This window comes from Cyanistes caeruleus, chromosome 21 (assembly GCF_971803275.1).
Source record: "Cyanistes caeruleus chromosome 21, bCyaCae1.hap1.1, whole genome shotgun sequence".
NCBI classification, from domain to species: domain Eukaryota; kingdom Metazoa; phylum Chordata; class Aves; order Passeriformes; family Paridae; genus Cyanistes; species Cyanistes caeruleus.
This window is the reverse complement of record NC_141721.1, coordinates 6,739,602-6,757,535: the sequence shown is the minus strand read 5'-3', so window position 1 is coordinate 6,757,535 and position 17,934 is coordinate 6,739,602. Positions and strand designations below refer to the sequence as shown.

At 47.6% G+C, this 17,934-nt stretch overlaps 1 protein-coding gene across 1 annotated transcript in view; it reads right to left on the bottom strand.

Moving 5' to 3' along the window:
• NXN (nucleoredoxin) overlaps nucleotides 1-17,907 on the bottom strand; it is a 46,732-nt gene extending 28,825 nt beyond the window's left edge. The window contains exon 1 of the mRNA XM_086859718.1: nucleotides 17,514-17,907. Coding sequence (XP_086715844.1) covers nucleotides 17,514-17,831 — 318 coding nt within the window. The 5' untranslated portion in view covers nucleotides 17,832-17,907. The remainder of the gene's footprint in view (nucleotides 1-17,513) is intronic.
• Nucleotides 17,908-17,934: the final 27 nt, after the last annotated feature.

Here is a 17,934-nt window from a genome sequence, read left to right as displayed (position 1 = left end):
GAGGCATCAGGCAGGATTGTTTCCTACTCCACACTCCCCAGGTGTGATTTTAAATTACTCACTGCTGGGGCTGTCACACACCTCCCTTGGGTGCCTGCACCACAGCCCTATACAAAGGCAGGGATGAACAGCCAGGCAGGCACAGCAGCAGCATCAGGGAGGTGCATGCCAGGGTACAAAAAATAAAAATAAAAATGCAGCCATTTTTGACAAAGGGGAAGTGCTACATCCCTGCCGAATCTCCGTGGTTGCCTACACACCCTTTGGATCCTGGCTGCTTACAAACAAAACATAAAACCAAGGATATTTGTTCAAAACCCACAGGCAGACACTGTGATTCTATTGAAGAAAAAAATACAACTGGCATTCATTCTAAAAACTTCCCACCACTGGGACTGGGATTCAAAACCAGCATTGGGCAGTGAGGCCAAAACACACTGAGAGCAGACGCCTGCAAAAGATTCCAAGGGAAATTAGTTATGTGGGTTTTAACAAAAATAAAATTAAATCCAATGTTTACAAAGGGAAAAAAGGCAGCTTCCCTGGGAGACAGTGCTGCAAACACCCTTTGCAGATAAGTCAAGACCTGTCTGAGGCGTCCTTGGATTCCTCTCTGCTGGTGAGGTTTCCTCGGATTCCTGCAGCAGTGTGTGCAGTGAGGGGAAAGGCAAATGCTGAGCAGACAGCAGCTGGCTCTGAGGAGCGGTGGAAAGGGAACTCTCCATCTATCCCTCCTCTTCCATCTGCCTCAGGGAGCTGTGGCCAGGGGAGGATGAGCTCCTGGGCTTTCCTTGCTCTTCTTCTCCCCTCTCATCTCTCTCCAGGAAAAGACATGGTGGGCTAAAGCTGGACGAGCAAGTGGATTTACAGAAAGCCCCAGCTTCTCTCCTTGTGCTGAAGTCAACCTAATTCTGTAAACTTTCTTTTTTCCCTTAAGTAATTTTTCTGCAGCTGAGTCACACACAGCTTCTGCCAGGAATTTTTATAATTACTGAATTAGAGTAAGGTTTTGCCTGTGCACGCCTGACAACATCTGCTGATGGAAGCGAGCTCTGCTGAAACCCTTGCACAGCCCTGGAGGAGCAGGGCTGAGTGCTGCACTTCCTCCCAACAGCACCTCTCACGGGACTCTTCTTGCTGCTCCTCCTGGAGAGAGCTTTGCAGCTCCTAATCCACATTTTGGGAGGAAGAAAATAAGCTGGAACGAAGTCCAAAGGGTACTGAAGCAGGGGGAGGAACGCCGGCTGTCTCTTGGCTCTCTACCCCTTTGCTGGAGCATCTCTGAGGCAGGATCCACAGCTATGTGCCTCTCCATCAGCTGCATAGCTGCAAAGCCATCGTGACTCATTTCTTCCTTGGAGACACACAACCATATAGAGTTCCATAAAACCACAGAAGAAAATAATTCCTCGACCTCCATCTTCAGTGGACACAAGAAGTTATTCCACAAGCGAGGCTCCAACACACAGCACTGGTCCAGACTAAAGATCAAACACAGCCCACGTTCAGATAAGCCAAAAGCAGACATCTGGCATTAGCAGCCTAAACTACACACTTCCTGGGTGATCCAAAAACCTCCCACTTTATGCTACAGGTCAGAAATGCAAAGGAATTACCATCTTTAGGACTGAGCTGTTCAGCCTCCTCCTTGTTACTGTTTGCTGGAGAGTGATGCCTGTACCCTCCTGCTGTAATTTATCCCATACTGCACTGAAAGGCTGAAATAAGAAAACAGCACAGTTGCCAAGCCCTGAAAAGCGAGGAGGATGTGCTGGAAATATGCTGTATCTGTAGCTTTAATCTGGATCACTTGCAGGGGGCTTTACAGCATGGCCACATACCATGTGTGCACACAGTCCTGACGCAGTTAGAACCAAGAATAGATGCTCAACAAGAGAGGAATTACTCAGTTCTGGGTTTCAGCAGGCTGTGCATGCACAGCGTCAGTCCTCTTCACACTTTTCATGTGCTGCTCCAAGGCAAAAATGAAGGCATCTTGCCACTGCAGACTGGGATTCTTCTAAAAGGATTCTGAATTTATTTTCATAAAATCCTAGAGAACTATGTTCACAACACCTCGGGTTTACAGATGAAGAGAAGAGTTACAGAGAAACTCTAGGCATTCAGTTCCAGAATCAGCCTCCAGCTCCCTTTTAAAAAAATAAATAGCACGAAGCAGCATTTTAAATGTTTGACGTACAACTTCCCATGAGATCATCTGCAGCAGGAGCACTCTTCTGCAACCCAACCCTCACTCACCCTGGGGACGTGGGAAATCAAGTCCCTCATTGTGCATGAAAAGCAATTTACCCAGCACCATCCCCGAGCCCTGCAGCAGCAGCAGAGCACGAATTCCCATCTCCTTAACCAGCACTTTACCCTCTCTTTTTCCATCACTTGCCTCACTCCTTTGCCTCCAAGGTCCCACACATGGAACCCCATCCTTCACTGGGTTGCCTCAGCTGCCCTCCAGGAGCAGCAAGAGCAGGGGTGCCATGGAAAAAAACCCATATGTGATCCTGTAATTAGAAATGGCATTGTAATGTATAAAAGGGGATGAATTAAGGTTGCAGAGGAATACTGTAAATTGGATACACATTTCTTGTTCCATTTTACTGCTTTTTTTTTTTTTTCCCCCTCTTATTGGGCTTTGGCTGTACTTCAGATTAAGCTCCTAATAAGGGCTAGAGTTGGATGAGGTTTTTGCAGCCCATCAGATTGCAGCCTTCCAAGCCATTGAAATGAGATTCAAGCTGAACTTGAATTTTCAATAGTTTGGCCTAAAGGCGAGGGTGTTAACAACAGACCTGCCAACACCTTCTCCATGCGAAATGTCTGAAAACATGTCTACACATCAAATGCTGCTCAGGCTCTGCTAGACAAAAGCCACAAAGCCAACATCTCAAATCCACTGCTGACTTGCTCGGCTGGTTCTCCTGCCAGTGAAGCTTGTTACATTTTCTCTGAAAATCCACTGAACCTCTGTACTCTCTCTAGGAAAAGGGTTTTCCCCCCCAACAACCCAGCTGCTGTATTTTCATTCTGATAAGTCAAGGTGGGGCTAAGGAGACATCAGGTAAATCAAGTGAACATGTAGGAAGCAGACACACACAAGTTCACCCAACGCAGGTGATACATCCCCAAAATTAAAGATATTCCAATGACATGCACAGGCTTTAATCAAGACCTCTACCAGTACTCTGAACACATTTTTAAATGCTGAAGTCTATTTTCTTGAGGACACAAATGCTTCAGTTCCCATGCCACCATGGTTTCCATGTCACATTTCCAGTATGGTTGGACCAATGAACATCCATGGCTGCTCTGGCCAGTGCTGCAGGGAGCAGAGCACTGAAGGGAAGGTGCTCCTCTCCTTTGATGAGAAACGATAAGAGAAAAGGAATGATGGTTTCTTGAACTGCATCCAAGGGAAAGTATGCCCTACTGAAGTGCCTGGCAGAGCATCAACAGCAATGGAAATTTCAGCTTTCAAAGAAATTATACTCAAGAAGGGGGTGGGAATATCGTGTAGGAGCTGAGGTGACACTAATCCCATGGACTGTTTTACAAACTGCCACTTCTCTCCAATGAAATCTAATCCTCTGCAGAAAAGTCACCTGCCTCCTACATCTTTTGGAGCATAAACAGAATGAAGGAGAGCTCCTAACTGAGCAGAAAATGGGCTTGGATGGGATGCCACAGGCAGGAGAGTGGAGGGACAGCAACCAGACCATTGGGATTTTGCATTTTTCTTTGGATGGTGCCTGCAGGATCTTTGCACCCCACCAAGTCAACAAGGCTCTTCCCGCACCACGGGGGTCCTCTGCTCACTGTGAGGGGAACCAGAGCAGGGTGGGAGAAGAGCCTGGCAACTCCTGCAAAAAGGTCTGGACTTGATTATCAACTTATTTTCTTTAGTAACATTTAGCTAAGCAAGCAGGGAAGAACCCTGTGGTGTCCTTCAGTGGCTCTTAGCAGGGAATCTGGAATGAGGCTGCTCACTCACCCGAGGAACTGAACAGGCTCGGCACAGCAGCAGGAGCTGCTCACACCAATATCCATTTCTCTGTTGGGAGCTGCTTTCACCAGTACAAACAAGAAAATGTGTGAGTAAATGGCACTCTGAAATCAGAAGGTGTCTGGCAGCTCTGTGGCAGTGTGATGTACCCTCCAGGGCAATTACACACTGGTTCACATAGCTTGAAGCTCTGGACAAAGCAAATGCTGTGAGTAATGGTGGAGAAAAAAAACCAAAATGGCATGAAAAGTGTTTGCCCAGGCTCATATCAGGTAGGACTTTTCTATCTCTGTGACACAACATCTAATCTGCTCAGCTACAGAAGAGGTTTAATTTTTTTTACAAGGTTCATGTTCTCAGCATCGCTCTGGCCATGAACCCACAGCACCAACACTGATGCATCTTCAGCTACTGAAAGGATGAGTGGAGCTAAGAGCTGAAGGAAAACACAGGTACAGCTTGTTTGCCCTTCATTTTTATGTCACTAAGCAGCTGTAGGTGGACACAGGCAAAGCACTGACTTGTGCAGGAGCAGCTCAGAGCCAGGCACAGTCTCATTGACTGCAGAGGGTCAGAGCCAACATCCACATGGACCCTGATTCCCTTAAATTCACCAAAGCCTCTCCAGGGCCAGCTATGCTTTTGCACAAGGCAGGTTTATCCTCAGGGCCAGCAAATGCTGTGCAAGAAGCACACACAGAGCAGCAGAGGAAAGACAAAATCTGTAGCTGTGCTAATTACTGGAATAACTACAAAGTAAAATACCAAACTAAATACCACAAGTCTGAGAATGAGCAAAGAACTCTTTTCCTTTCTGGAAGCTGCCTCTCACAAATGACTTTCCCCACCAAGAACCACCTCCATGGACCCAGACAGAAGTTTGAGCAGATGACCAAAAAATGTCAGGTATTTTTCTTCTCAATAGATTTTCATCCAGACAGGATGAAAAGCCCTTTTTCTTGAGCAATTGAGTTTTCCCCACCACAGACACGAGCTGGCATGTTCTGAGCGTTTGGTATTTCAGTCCCAATTAAGTAAAATTGTAATTGCTGCACCTAAGGGGTTCTCAGCTCCCTAGGAGGAAACACTTCATACATACAGAGATTTTCCTAAGCTTTACCACTACATACTTAAGACATAGATTGAAGGATGAATCACAACTTCAAATTCTTCACTACTAAGCCTGGCAATCAACACTGCCACTTTCTGGCAAAGAAACCCTAAAAGCCTTCACCTGTGATGTCATCTGCTAACAGATTTATGTTCCATGGGACGCTCCCATCCTGTGACTCCTTCGTTGAGGAGGCAGCTGGGTAACAGGATTTGTTCTGGATAATCCCTGCTCTCAGGAGGGGAGGAAACAGATGAAGATGCACTCAGCCAGAGTGGTGGCAGCCACCACTTTTAGGGAACTTAAAGCCACCTGCCAGGGGTAAATCCCATTTCTAGTTTCAAGCCTGAGAAAGCAGTGCCATGAAGACAGAAGGGAGGTGAGGGAAGTCTGCACTTCCCCTTCCAGATCCCAAACCTGTGCGTCCACAAGGCAGGAGGCATCAAGCCTGGTCTGTCAGTGTGGGGGAGACATAACACACAGCCCTGCATAACCAACTACAGGGTAAAGGACCATCTCCTTCAAATGCAGTTCTCTGAACAGAGCCCAGCACAACAGACCCTGAGCCGCCAGCAGGCCCATAAGCTCTGCCTGGGGTGATTATTTTCATAATTAGAGGGATGGCCACAGACAGAGGTGGTATTTGGTGGCCTCTTAACCTAGAAACTTATTGGGGTTTATGCAGATGACTCCACTTTTTCAGCAGCAAAGCCTGCAGCAAATCCTTGTGAGGACAAACATCAAACCAGGATCTGGATGTGGCTCAACACAAGGCCACTGCTCAGTCATCCTGAGCCAAAGAACAACACAAAACATGCAGGGCTCAGAGGGAGTTTCATTTTTAAAATTGAGCAAGTCCTGCAAATCTGGGCTGTCTGAAGCAAAGTGACTTTTCTGGTGAGGCACCACTCCTTGCTCTAACCTGGCCCTCATGCCTCTCTCCATCCATCCATCCCTACATTCACCTGCTTCTCCCACACTCACCATCCCTCTCAAAAACATCTCTTCCCAACCTAGAAGGCTCCTCCCAGCCTACCACATCCCCATCTTTCTACCTGAAGAGCCCCTGGTCCCATGCAGCAGCAGGGACATGCCTACAGGGAAAGGCAGGGACAGCCACCTACTCTTCTGCTTCACAACGTGGCAATCAACTGGTTTGAAAACTGCCTCTCTAGACAAAAAACTCATCCTGGGAGCCACCAGGGTGACAAACATCTATTTTGTGCATAAACACCAATTGAGGCCCTGGATGCTTCTGTCACACACCATAATTAAACCATCAGTCGGGACACAGCAAATTAATGCAGACAGAAGGTGACAAAGGAATGAAATAGTTTCGCTTGAATCTTCACAGTTTAACAAAAGTAAAACCGGGTCAGACCTATTGAGGAAAAAAGCAAAGATAGATGAAATCTCATTTAACAGTTGCTTTTCCCAGAGAGAAAAGCAGAAAACCAAGCATGCAGCAAAACCGGGATCAGGCTGGGATGAAAACAGGCACCAAGGGCATTGCTGTGCTACAGGCAGGAGCGCACACAGAAAAATCCTTTCTTGAAAATATTGCAATAGAGGTGGTCTGCAGGTCTCTTATGACAAGGAGGAGGCCAAATCCCTGGAACAGCAGCCCACAGCATTTTCCAATCCTTTAAGAAAGGAAGGAATGGAGCTGTGCCATACGTTAGCACTTAAGTAGTCCCTACCCTCAGTTTCCCACCATCTGTACTACTCTCTGAAACTCCCCGACTCATTTAATTTATTGCTGTGTGTCTCCACCAAAATCAAAGACTGAAACATCAGCAATCTTGGTGGGAGACATCCAGCTGCTACGGCTCATTGTAGGAACAAACCCTATTTGTGCAAAGTAGCATTGAGAAAGTCGGGCAGCAAATCTCCCTAGGAACAACTTCCCATGCTTTCAGATTAGCAGATCAAGCTGCAGGCATTAAGACCTTTCCCCTTCTCTATCTGTGAAATCCAGTGCTTTAGGACATAAAAATGGGTCTTTTCTACCCCTGGAACGAAGCGATTTTGGAAAGACATGGCACAGCAGCAGCAGGGGGCAATGGCTGAGGGAAGCAGAGCACAGTCTTGGGGTCATGTTCAAGTGCTGTGTGAGATGATGGGGCTTTTCCTGGGAGTCTGGAGTGCTGGGACCTGGAAATCACAGCTGTGGCAGAGGCAGAGCCCCACTCTGGTCATTCATCCAGCCCCCAGTCCCCTTTCACTTCTGCTTCCCTGCCCATGATGTGAAGCCAGCAGGACTTCCCTAAGCACACAGCTATTTGCAAATTTCCAAGCAGAGATTACAGGGAAGAGCTCATTAGAAGCAGCCTGTAATGTAACAGCACAGGGACCTCTGTTCTACAGCCACAAACTTGAATCAAAAAGGGAGCAGCATTCTATAAAAGCTCGTAGAGTCATCAGCCTCTCAGAAGCAAATAAGCACAGCTCCCTGCCCTCTTAAAACACCAGATATCAGCTGATAAAAGAGGAGCAATCCTGCAAGTCAAACACCCAGGCAGTACTTGCAAGGCAGGATTTGTAGCCTGGTGCCCTTTGATTTGCTCTGAGAGCGACAGAACAGCAGTCAGAAAAATATGAAGGTGAAGAACATTTCTAATGTTCTGGTGACCCGTCTGGTGCTGAAAATCCCAGCAGACCCAAGACTGTGCACAAGGATCAGGGTGCTGCTGTTGCTCAGCCCCTGAGCTGCACTTGGAAGGGCAGACAGAGGGACAGCAGTCCCTTAGTGGGGCTGAGGACACCACAGACCCCAACAGCTCTTGGACTCTCTTGGTTCTCAGGGGCTGAAACAGTCACACAAAGGAAGTTTCATTTGCTTCACAGATCTGACAGCAGATCTGGAAACTGTCATCTCCTTCCCACGCCATCACACAGCTTGGTTCATTTGAAACCTGTTTTCTCCTGGCTCAGTTCAGCTTGTCTTATTCCTGCACACAACAGCAGCAGCCAAGCAAAGAGTGGACAAACTGGGACCCCCAGTGAGGGCCAGGCAAGTGGATGCTGAACTGCAAACACAAGAGCACAGCCCACAACCAAAACACTCCACACACAGCTCCAGCCCAGCGTGCAACCTTTCAACAAGCGGCGAGCACGAGGGGATGGAGCTGAGATCCCTGGCAACACTACTAAAATCCCTGTGTTTCTCTTTTATTTTGGGAGAGGCAGAATAATCCTTTTGAACTACCCAAGTGGGGGAGAACCAACATCTGTTCAGATTCAACAGCTTGGGTCTCACTGCTTCAGCTCCAGCCCCTTCCAGGGAAGGTCTCTAGCTTTTGTTCAAAGGCACTGCCCTCACGCAGGGCCTTTCAGCAGAGGCTCGCAGAGCACCTCACAGACATTTAATTAAATTCTACAGCCCGCCCCAGTGAGGAAGGGATTATAGACAGGCCCCCAGCTCAAGCAGCAGCTCAGCAGCACAAGCATCTCTTTCTCTGGTGTGGCTGAGGTGCTCGGTTCAGCTGCAGGAGTGCTGCAGTCCCAGCTCCACCGAGCTGCTAAACACACATCAAACAGCCCAGAGACTTTGAAGAGTCAGCAGAGCAGAGCAACCAGGAGCATCCTCTGATGGGATGGGTTGGGGCCCCTCTCCACTGACAGGACCACAGCAAGGAGATGGGTTTAGAGACAACAAATACGTGTTTTGTTACCCTCCTGCAAATTAAACTATACATTTCCAAAGCATGGCATTCCCGGTGACCAATTCATCCACCCAACAGCCCTGGGAGCTTCATAAAATGGAAAAGCACCTTTTTTCCTTTCTTTTTTTCCACCCCCCCATGCTCACCTATGGAGTGAGACTTTTGCTGGCTGAATTACATCTATTTAAACAAAACTAAGTTCAGACATCTGCCTTTGCACAGTGTCAGCTGCGAGAAATGAGCTAACATCCAGATGCAGTGGCATGTCAGGATTAGCCCAGGCTGGGGCAGGAATGCTTCCATGTATGGAAAAATACTGGAGCAGTGAAACCATAAGCTTGGAGCTGAGTGAAGTGAGAGGCCCTGTCAATGAAGTTGCAGGCTCAGGTTTAGAGGATTTGCAGCTCAGATCCGCCATAAGATCCTCAGTGTGTATTACAATAAATTTCACACTTTTTCCAGAAGGGACTCCTACAGCAATGCTGAGAGTCATGAGGGTGAGATCCTCCACCCCTCTGTTTACTCAGGAAGCCAGGCTGGAATTGCTGGGTACCATTAATGCTCCCCATGCCAGGCACAGGCTCGTGTGTTGATGGAGACATTTTGGCTACTACAAGGCTGCTGCTCGCCCATCCCTGGGCTGCTGCCTTCTGCCCAGCAGGATTTATCAAAGCCAGCTCAGAGCTGGAACGAAGGATGAACCAGTGGCAGTTCAAAAGCAAATGCTGAGCTGGATCAGCTTGGCTGGGGAAGCAGTGCCTGCTTCTGCCACCGTCATGGCAAGGGCAGTGAGTACCGGGGCACACAGGGAGAGCCTGAGCAGCGTCCCCATCAGCTTGACACAAATCAAACGGGCTCATTTGTCAGCATCCTGAGTTAACACTAATGAAGTCATAGCTATGACTTCATCTCTCCAGTGGAAATCTCTCGGGAACGAGGGAGAACTAGAATTTCTCTCTCTGGCTCGCTCATGCGGCTGCAATTTGTTTCAGTCGCCTTATACTCTCTTCTGCAAATATTACTTAATTCTCACACAGATTTTTAAAGGATTTTTAAATCCTTGTCCTGAAACGTGAAAGAATGTTCCTTTCTCAGCTGTCAAAGCCCAGCCTTGCTGAGATCCCTCCTGGTGGGATTTGACCCCTTGTACCAGCTGCCACCCACTCCATGGGGTCTCAGCCCACAGCTGAGGGTACCACCAGCTATCTTTTATACGTCAAACATGTAACTAAAATCTGGTTCCTCATGCCAAATTAATTTTAAATATGGACTTTTGCACATTTTCTCCACTAAAATATTTTAAACTCAGGCTGGATTTAGCCACAGTTGCAAAGACAGACAAAATTTTGCTGGAGGACCCTGGAGCTTCTCTCCTTGGCTGGACAGGACAGATTTCATTGCTGCAAAAACCACCCAGCAATGAATGGCTCACGCCACCCTGCTGCTACAGTGCCTTGTCTGCCTAGAGATGCATCCAAGAATTGTCTTTTCCTCATCACAAGCCTTCAGCTGTGGTGAGGATTTGCTCCCCTTCTATGCACCACTCCTGGTCTCCACAGCTGGAACAGCACCATTAGGAACACATCCTTTAGGAACCAGATTCTCTGTGATGTTTGGGCTCTCCCCACGCTGCCCTGTGTCTGGTTGAGGGCTCCCATCCCTTTGTTTTTAGGCCAGAGGGCCTTGGTGAGCCCCAGCATGGGTTTGATCAGATTGCAGATGCTCAGCTACCACCCTGATGTGACTGAGCAGTCAGTCACTCACTCACACTAAAAAAAGACTGCAAATTCTTTACATACTAATTGTTGGTTGCAACTGTTCACAGTGCTGAAAGACAGACGTGAGAATATGCAGAAAACACTCCTGCATCTTTTTAGTTCCACCCTTCCATTACTTGTGTGTACTCTATGCCAAATCAATAAGACACTGCATTTTCCTTGGAAAACTGAGATGATGAAAATATGATCAGCTATGAGACAAGATACTCATGTTGTAATCTGAAATAGTCATACAATTCACTTTCCCGTGAGAGGATTTAACAGTTCTATCTGCTTACTTGTCAACCCACCCCACTCCAAGTTTCTCCATTGACCCTGTCTTTAATTTACAACCTACAGATTTAACTCTGATTGTGGTTTTTGCCTACAGAGCATCAGCTGAGAAGCAGCAGTTCTTGCCAGCACAGAGGAAGCTGCTCTGCAGAGGGACATCAAGGCAGTTCTGGAGAAAGCCCTCTCCCCACAACACCCCCAAGTCCCCCATCTGGGCTCCCACCTCAAGAACAGAAAGGAATTAATGTGCCCAAAGCCCAAGCTTGTAATGAATCCAAGCATCCTCCCCAGGCTGGCACTACTCCCTCCTTTCCAGCCGTTATTATCTGGAGATGGCACAAAGTGATCTGTCTACAACAACATTTCAAACCTACTGTGCATTACGCTGTGATGTGCCATGGAACCAGTTTAGAGAGCACACGCAGCTATAAAGTCGTGATTATTCAGTATTCAACCCAGCCTGAAAGCTCAGGAGCCAGCTTGTTATTTGCTGAAAGCGGGGGGCCTGAAATTATCCGTGAATAGTTCAAAGCTGCAGTTAATTCAACATCTCGACTTTCAAAAGCATAAAAATCACAGATTCCTGGAGCGTGTAAGCTTTTCAAAAATTACAAACTACTAACTGTCAAATCAAAGCAGAAAATAGAAATCCACATGGCTGATAAGACAAATAGTTGCATTTTAAAGAGTAATTAAATATCACTTTGGAATATTTTGCTTGGAACTTGTTTCCCTGATAAAAAATGGGGAGGGGAAAGAGGAGGAAGCAATCCACACACACCAATGAGCTTCTCATCAAACAAATGCTCAGGAAAGCGCTGCTCAAATTTGTTTTGCTGAATTCAGAGTTCAGCCTGCTGTACCACAACTTCCCATGCGCTCTTAGTTTCCCTAGATCCATACATTTCACATCAAACTCTAGCAATAAGGAGGAGGCAATCACTATGTTGAATCTGGATTGCTGGGGAGGAGGGTTAGGACAAGAGTCCCTGTGGTGCAGTCACCAAAAATTGCAATATTTTCTGATTTGATTTAGATTAAAACCATGCTCCAACTTCCATGCTGGGAACGTGGCTGAAAAAACAGGAATGCAAGACAGAGAGCTTTACCCAGATGAAATTCAGAAGCAAAACCTTACCCCAGTCCCACACACTCACCCCACCAAGTGCTGCTTTGAAACACTAAAAGTTTGTCCATGAGAAAGGATAAAAAAACTCCAAACCATCCTGGACTCTCCCAAAACCTGAATCTGCCAGCAATGAACTCAACGTGAATTTCACCCAAACTTTCTAGTATTAAGCAAAACCTGTGGACAACAATACAGAGGGATTGAGTAGTGAACAAGGAGACAGCTACTGCATTTCAAATTAAATGTTATTGAACCACTTGAAGAAGCCACCATGCAAAGGCCACGCAAACCTGATGTCAGTTTTTGAGATGAGATGAGCACAGAGCCCTGTTCAAGAACTAATCATGTGAACAGCAAACTGCTTGTCCCCACCCTGGAGCCAGGAGGGTTTGATAATGGAAAGATGCCCAAGGACTTTCAGTGCAAGTCCTAAAACATGGGCAATTACCCACTGAAGGATGTAATAAACACCATCGCAGACGACACGTCAGCAAGACTTTTAAAATACTAATTCTACCCCAGGGAAAGTGCTCAGGCAGGCAACAGTTTGGATATGGGGGGAAATCCAACCTCCACAGACGTCAGTGGTGTTTCTGCAGCTCTTGCAGGACCAGGACATGGTCCCCAGACTTGCAGACAACTGACACTTATGGGGATTTCACAGAAGGATTAGGGTCTTGGCACGAGAGAGGACTGCTAATTGTAAGGAGGGTGACTGCAAAGCTGTGTAAAACACACAGAAAAATAATTTAGAAAAAAGGCATCAGCAACAACAAGTCAAAATGTTTTGGCTTCAATGTCATCTGCACAATGTGGAAATACTGAATAGCTTATTCCTCACTCATAATTGGAATTCACTGTTGAACATCTCCAAAATTGCAGGGAAAAACTCTCCATTGTTCTGCACTTTCTTTTGTAAAGCTGTTACGTGTTCAGCCTCTAAAGAATGCATTTTTGGAGAAGAACTATGCACTGATTACATTACAAAGTAAAGTTCCTTTGCTCAGTCCTGCAACCATAGAGTAACGAATGAAATTGTCAACCGTGCATTTTTAAACAAACGTTTTCATTTCAACATCTGGATTAAGATGCCACAATGAAAAACAGCACACAGGCTTCCCTCTGCTCCCTTCATACATCTCCCATTCTTACATTTCAGAACCATCAAAGTTTCAAAGCAAACAAAGAATCCGTTGGTGCTGCTAATGCCTTGCTTCTTACTCAATAGCCTGATGTCATGAAAAGACCATATTTTTCAAATCTACAGCTCAGCAAGCCAAAGATTTCATATACATTCCCACCCCAGAAATATAAAGTCAGGAATACAGCTGAAAGTGATTACTTAGATATTTTTATATGATGAAATTCAAAAGCTGCTTCAAGTGATTTACAAAATCTTCTGTAAGACAAATCCCACATCTGTGCTGACCACTTGCCTCCCAGATCTCAGCAGATGGCAATTTCAAACAGAAATGTTCGGAGTCCCTGAAAATCAGGGTATACCTTAAACTATAATCAAGGGTTTGAAGATTTTTCCTGCACAAAAAAAAAATGTGGATAGTCTAATTTAATGACATTTCTATCTTCTCCTCACCATTTCTTGTATAAGGTCTACCTACAAAATTAGTACCTGGTGTCTTATTAGGAGAGGCTCCCATGGCATGACCTTTTCAGATAAAGGGAAAACACTCTGTCCCAACCAAAGGGAATTTAGCAGTGTGAGCAAAGGGAGATCCTCAAATTGTTTTCAGATACTTGACTGAATAATCACAGAAAAACAATCAACATGTTTTGCATTAATTTAAATTCAGAACAGAAGCATCTCAGCCTTCCCAAGAAGAATCTGCACAACACTCAACCAGATGCATAAATACAGCAGAAAAACACAAAACACAAGAGAGGCGAAGCCCAGCCCCACTGCCACTGCGGCACTGTGTGGATGCACCAAGGAACAGTCAGGAGAAAATTCAAGATTAAAAGGAATGAGGAAGATGACTGGGCAAAGAAAGTAACAAGTAAAAACAAAAGCAAAGGCAAATAAACAACAGCAAGAGATAAACTGCTGCTCTCTCACTGTAGAGCTTTTTCTCCTCCAGCACCCCAATTCTCCTTTCTCCCACTCCTACGCAGAACCACGTGAGAGGATCTACTCAATGGAGAATGTGGATGGTTTATCATTTTTTAGCAGAGATAACCAAGATGTCCCAGAGCAGCACAGCTCCTCCAACAGCCTGTGTGCCATAAGGCCTTGAAAAGCACCCAAATTCACCCCGAGTGTAGGTGGACTCTGCAGCAGGAATGGTGTGGAGCTCACCAGGAGAAGTCTGGAATCCTTCCAACAACAAAAAGGGAGATACCTCACTGTGGGTTCTGGGGGATATCAGGGCATTTAGGAGGATGGGGGCTGTTTATACTGAGGCTCTCAGCAGCAATCAGGATATTAAAGCTGTTATTAAATCAACCCTCCAGAACTCCAGCAGATGTCCACGCAAACAGACAACAACGGGGTGATGTTAAACCACAACCACAACCGAAACGAAGACATGGAGTCACATCTTCTCCCCATTGCTCTGCTCAGCCATGCCAGGCATTATCAGAAGACAATCAATTACCAAAAGCTACTTGGGGCTGCCCAAATCTGGGGCTGAGCAACTTAACTGAGGGACGTGCACCACGAGTTAAAGGCCTCCTCCAATCTCATTTGGCACATTCTGGTTCTGTCCTTGAAAAAAACCCACCCAATAATAGGTCTGGCTGCAGCTCAGACGGAGGCATAATGCCATCTTCCTCATTAATCAAAGGCTTTCCCCACGGCCAGATGTTTGCTGACTTGTACTGCTTTCTTTTATTACTGGTTTGGAGGCAAAAATTGCTGTGTGCTGAAGTTACTCCAATTGAACTGGTTGTCCCTGGTAACTGCACCCCGGCATTATTGAGTTACTGAGGCATTCAACAAAGAGTGGCTGTTTGCTTTGACAATTCCATCTACTTTCCCCAATAACCAGAGTAAGATGCAAATTTACTTTCAGGACTGTGGGAATTGTACTGCAAACCCAGAAAGGAGCCTGGGTTTTAAGAGCTATCAGTGTCTGATGCCCAGGGTTTGGAAGAAGGAGAGATGTAGGAAAATGCAGGGTACTCCAGAGAAGGACAATGATAAATGACCTTAAAAGCCATATTTTTCAGTAACACTGAGCAACAAAAGTGATGCTTGTATATAGGATAGGAACCCATCACCTCTCCACAAAGCTTTTATGGCCTCAGTAACCAACCCACAATGGGAAAAGTTGGCTAGAAAGAACTTCTGGAGTTCTTTGAGCCTGGACATCACCCACATTCAACCCTGCTGGGCAGAACTTCTCCCAGACAAGCCCTGCAACCCGCAAGGATGGGGAGCTGACAGCTCAGGGACAGAGCTCTAAGTGTTCCCACCTCTCTTGCCGTCTCTACCCTCCATCTATAAAATCCTTTTCTTCCCATAAATCTATATAATTCGCTGGGGTTTAGGAGGATCCCTTAGTGCAAAGGAACCATAACTCAAAAGCATTGCCTACATTCCTCTAATGCTTTTGTTTTAAAACAAATTAAGCCCATGAGGTACTGAACATATGCTCGACATCCCCAGCTTTTGCTGGCATGTTTTTGAAAAATAGAAAGTTTGTGCTTTTTAGGGAGTCATGTCATTAACCCAACTATTTAAAAAATCAGCCTGTTATACAAAGAAACTCCTAACTGCCTGAGCTACAGGTTATAAATCTCCTGTTTAGAAATCTGATATTCTGACATAATTGCCCTTACAACTTACAAATAGGTTCTCTGTTATCCGTAGATTAAGCTTCCTCCAAAGCCACATCACATCTGCTTAGTTTTGAAAATATACAGCATGAGCTTCAATTACTTTACACAAAAATAATCCTGAATTTAACTCAGGGCTTCTTGGAATAGAGTTTAAGACCCCATAATCTTTTTATTTAATGTTTTCTTGCCATCTAATAGATGGAAACATTGGCCAGCATGTAAAATTAATGCCACCTTCCACTTCAATGATTTCCCAACCATTTAACTACATTGCAGTGGAATTTTTAAAGTAAATATGGCAAGCAGAAGTCCCACCATCTAAATAATCTGAAATGTTCTGTAGGGAAATGGTCAGGTACTAATTGGAACCACAATGTTTTCACATCCCTGTAGGAAGAGGCTTTGGTTTAAAAGAAACCTGAGTTAAACTAGTTTCTCTCAAGGATGAAGCTTCTATTGCAGCTCCTCTGATTAATGAAACTGCTCAGATCCCAACCACTTGGATGAGCTCCCAGTTAGAAGTGTCTGGACTTCAAAGGGGCAAACTGGGGGCCTTGGGCAGCATTATCATCCAGGTGCACAGCATTAAATACCTGAGGTTTTGCAGAACTGGGGGCTTAGTGACAAAAAACGGTGGCAAACGAGGTAAAAAAAGGCAGATCCGTATTTCAAAGCTACATCTCTTCTCAGCAGCAGGGACATCACACGGTGCTGCCAGACAACAGCAAACTTTTCCTTAAACAATTCCTTTACCTGAGGAACAGAGCAAGGCTCAGAGACCCATCCTGGAAGATGTCATCCCTCGCATCCCAACACAGCCTCGAGGTGTCCAGACACGGGGGATGCCTGAGGGGCTCAGCCATCCCCAGCCCTGCAGGTACCAGCATTATCCCAATCCCAACCAAAGCCGAGCCAGACTCTGCCCACTGCTTCCACACCTGCTGCCTCAACCACTAGCCAGAAAGATGCTTAGAAATGGCACTGCGGGACACCATCTTTTCAATTCTTACTCAATTGCTTCCAGAGATTAGATTTGTAAAGAGTATTTTTTTCTTTCTTTCTTTTAAGCGTTGCAAGCTCGCTGGGAAGCGGAGGCTCAGCCTGTGCCTTCCTTTTCCTCACAGCCTGCCCCGTCCCGGGGTTAGCGTGCTTTCTGTCCATTACATTTCAGATTAAACTCTACGGATGAGAAGCTGTAACTCGCCGAGTATCGAACGCACCAAACGAGAGGAACAAACCCCATCCCACAAACTGGCCGGGCAGCTTCGCCAGCAGCTCCAGTCGAGCCGGGCTCACCCGCTCCTCAAACACCGCGTGTCCTCCCACGGCCGGCACAGGCCACGGCTCCTTTCTGTGCCCAAACCCACGCAGGAGCCCACGGACACCGTGTCCGCTGCCCATCCCAAGGTCTGCTTTCCTGGGGTGCCCACCGGAGTGACGCCGTGCCCGTGTCTGGGCTCGGAGGAGCTGCTCCCCTCACACCTCGCCCGCAGCCCCGCTCCGGCCGCCCGCACAGACCGCGATGCCCAGCCCGGGGCTCCCGTCCCGCGGGGCTCCCCGCGGCTCCCAGGCCCCGCAGGAACCGGCCGAGACGGCGTCGCCCCGCGGGACGGCAACAGACGCCACCTCCCCGGCTCCCCCGGGAACTTTCTGGAAGGCGCCGAGCCCCGGCCGAGCCCCGCGGCCCCCAGACAAAGCCCGGGGCGCGCCTCGCCGCCCCCCTCCCGGCCGCGGGTCTCACCTTGCGGTGCTTGTCGGCGAAGGGCAGCGCCAGCCAGGGCATGGCCCGCACCGCCTCCTGCCACTGCTGCTGCTCCTGCTCCGCCGACACGAAGACGATCTCGAGGCGCTGCCCGCCGGCCGCCGCCGCCTCCCCCCTGAAGCGCCCATAGAAGGCGGCCAGGCTGGCGCCGAGCTGCGCGCAGGGGCCGCCGAGGCTGCAGCCGAAGTAAAGCCCCACCAGGGAGACCCCGCGGGCGGCCAGCGCCGACACGGCCACCTCCTCGCCGTCGGCGGCCACCAGCACCTCTCCCAGCAGGTCGGTGAGCGCGCCCGCCATCCCGCTCCGCTCCCGCTGCGCGCCCGCTCCGCTCCGCTCCGCGCCCGCCGGCCGCGCACGCCCCGCCCCGCCAGGGGGCGCTGCCGCGCCGCGCGGCCCCGTG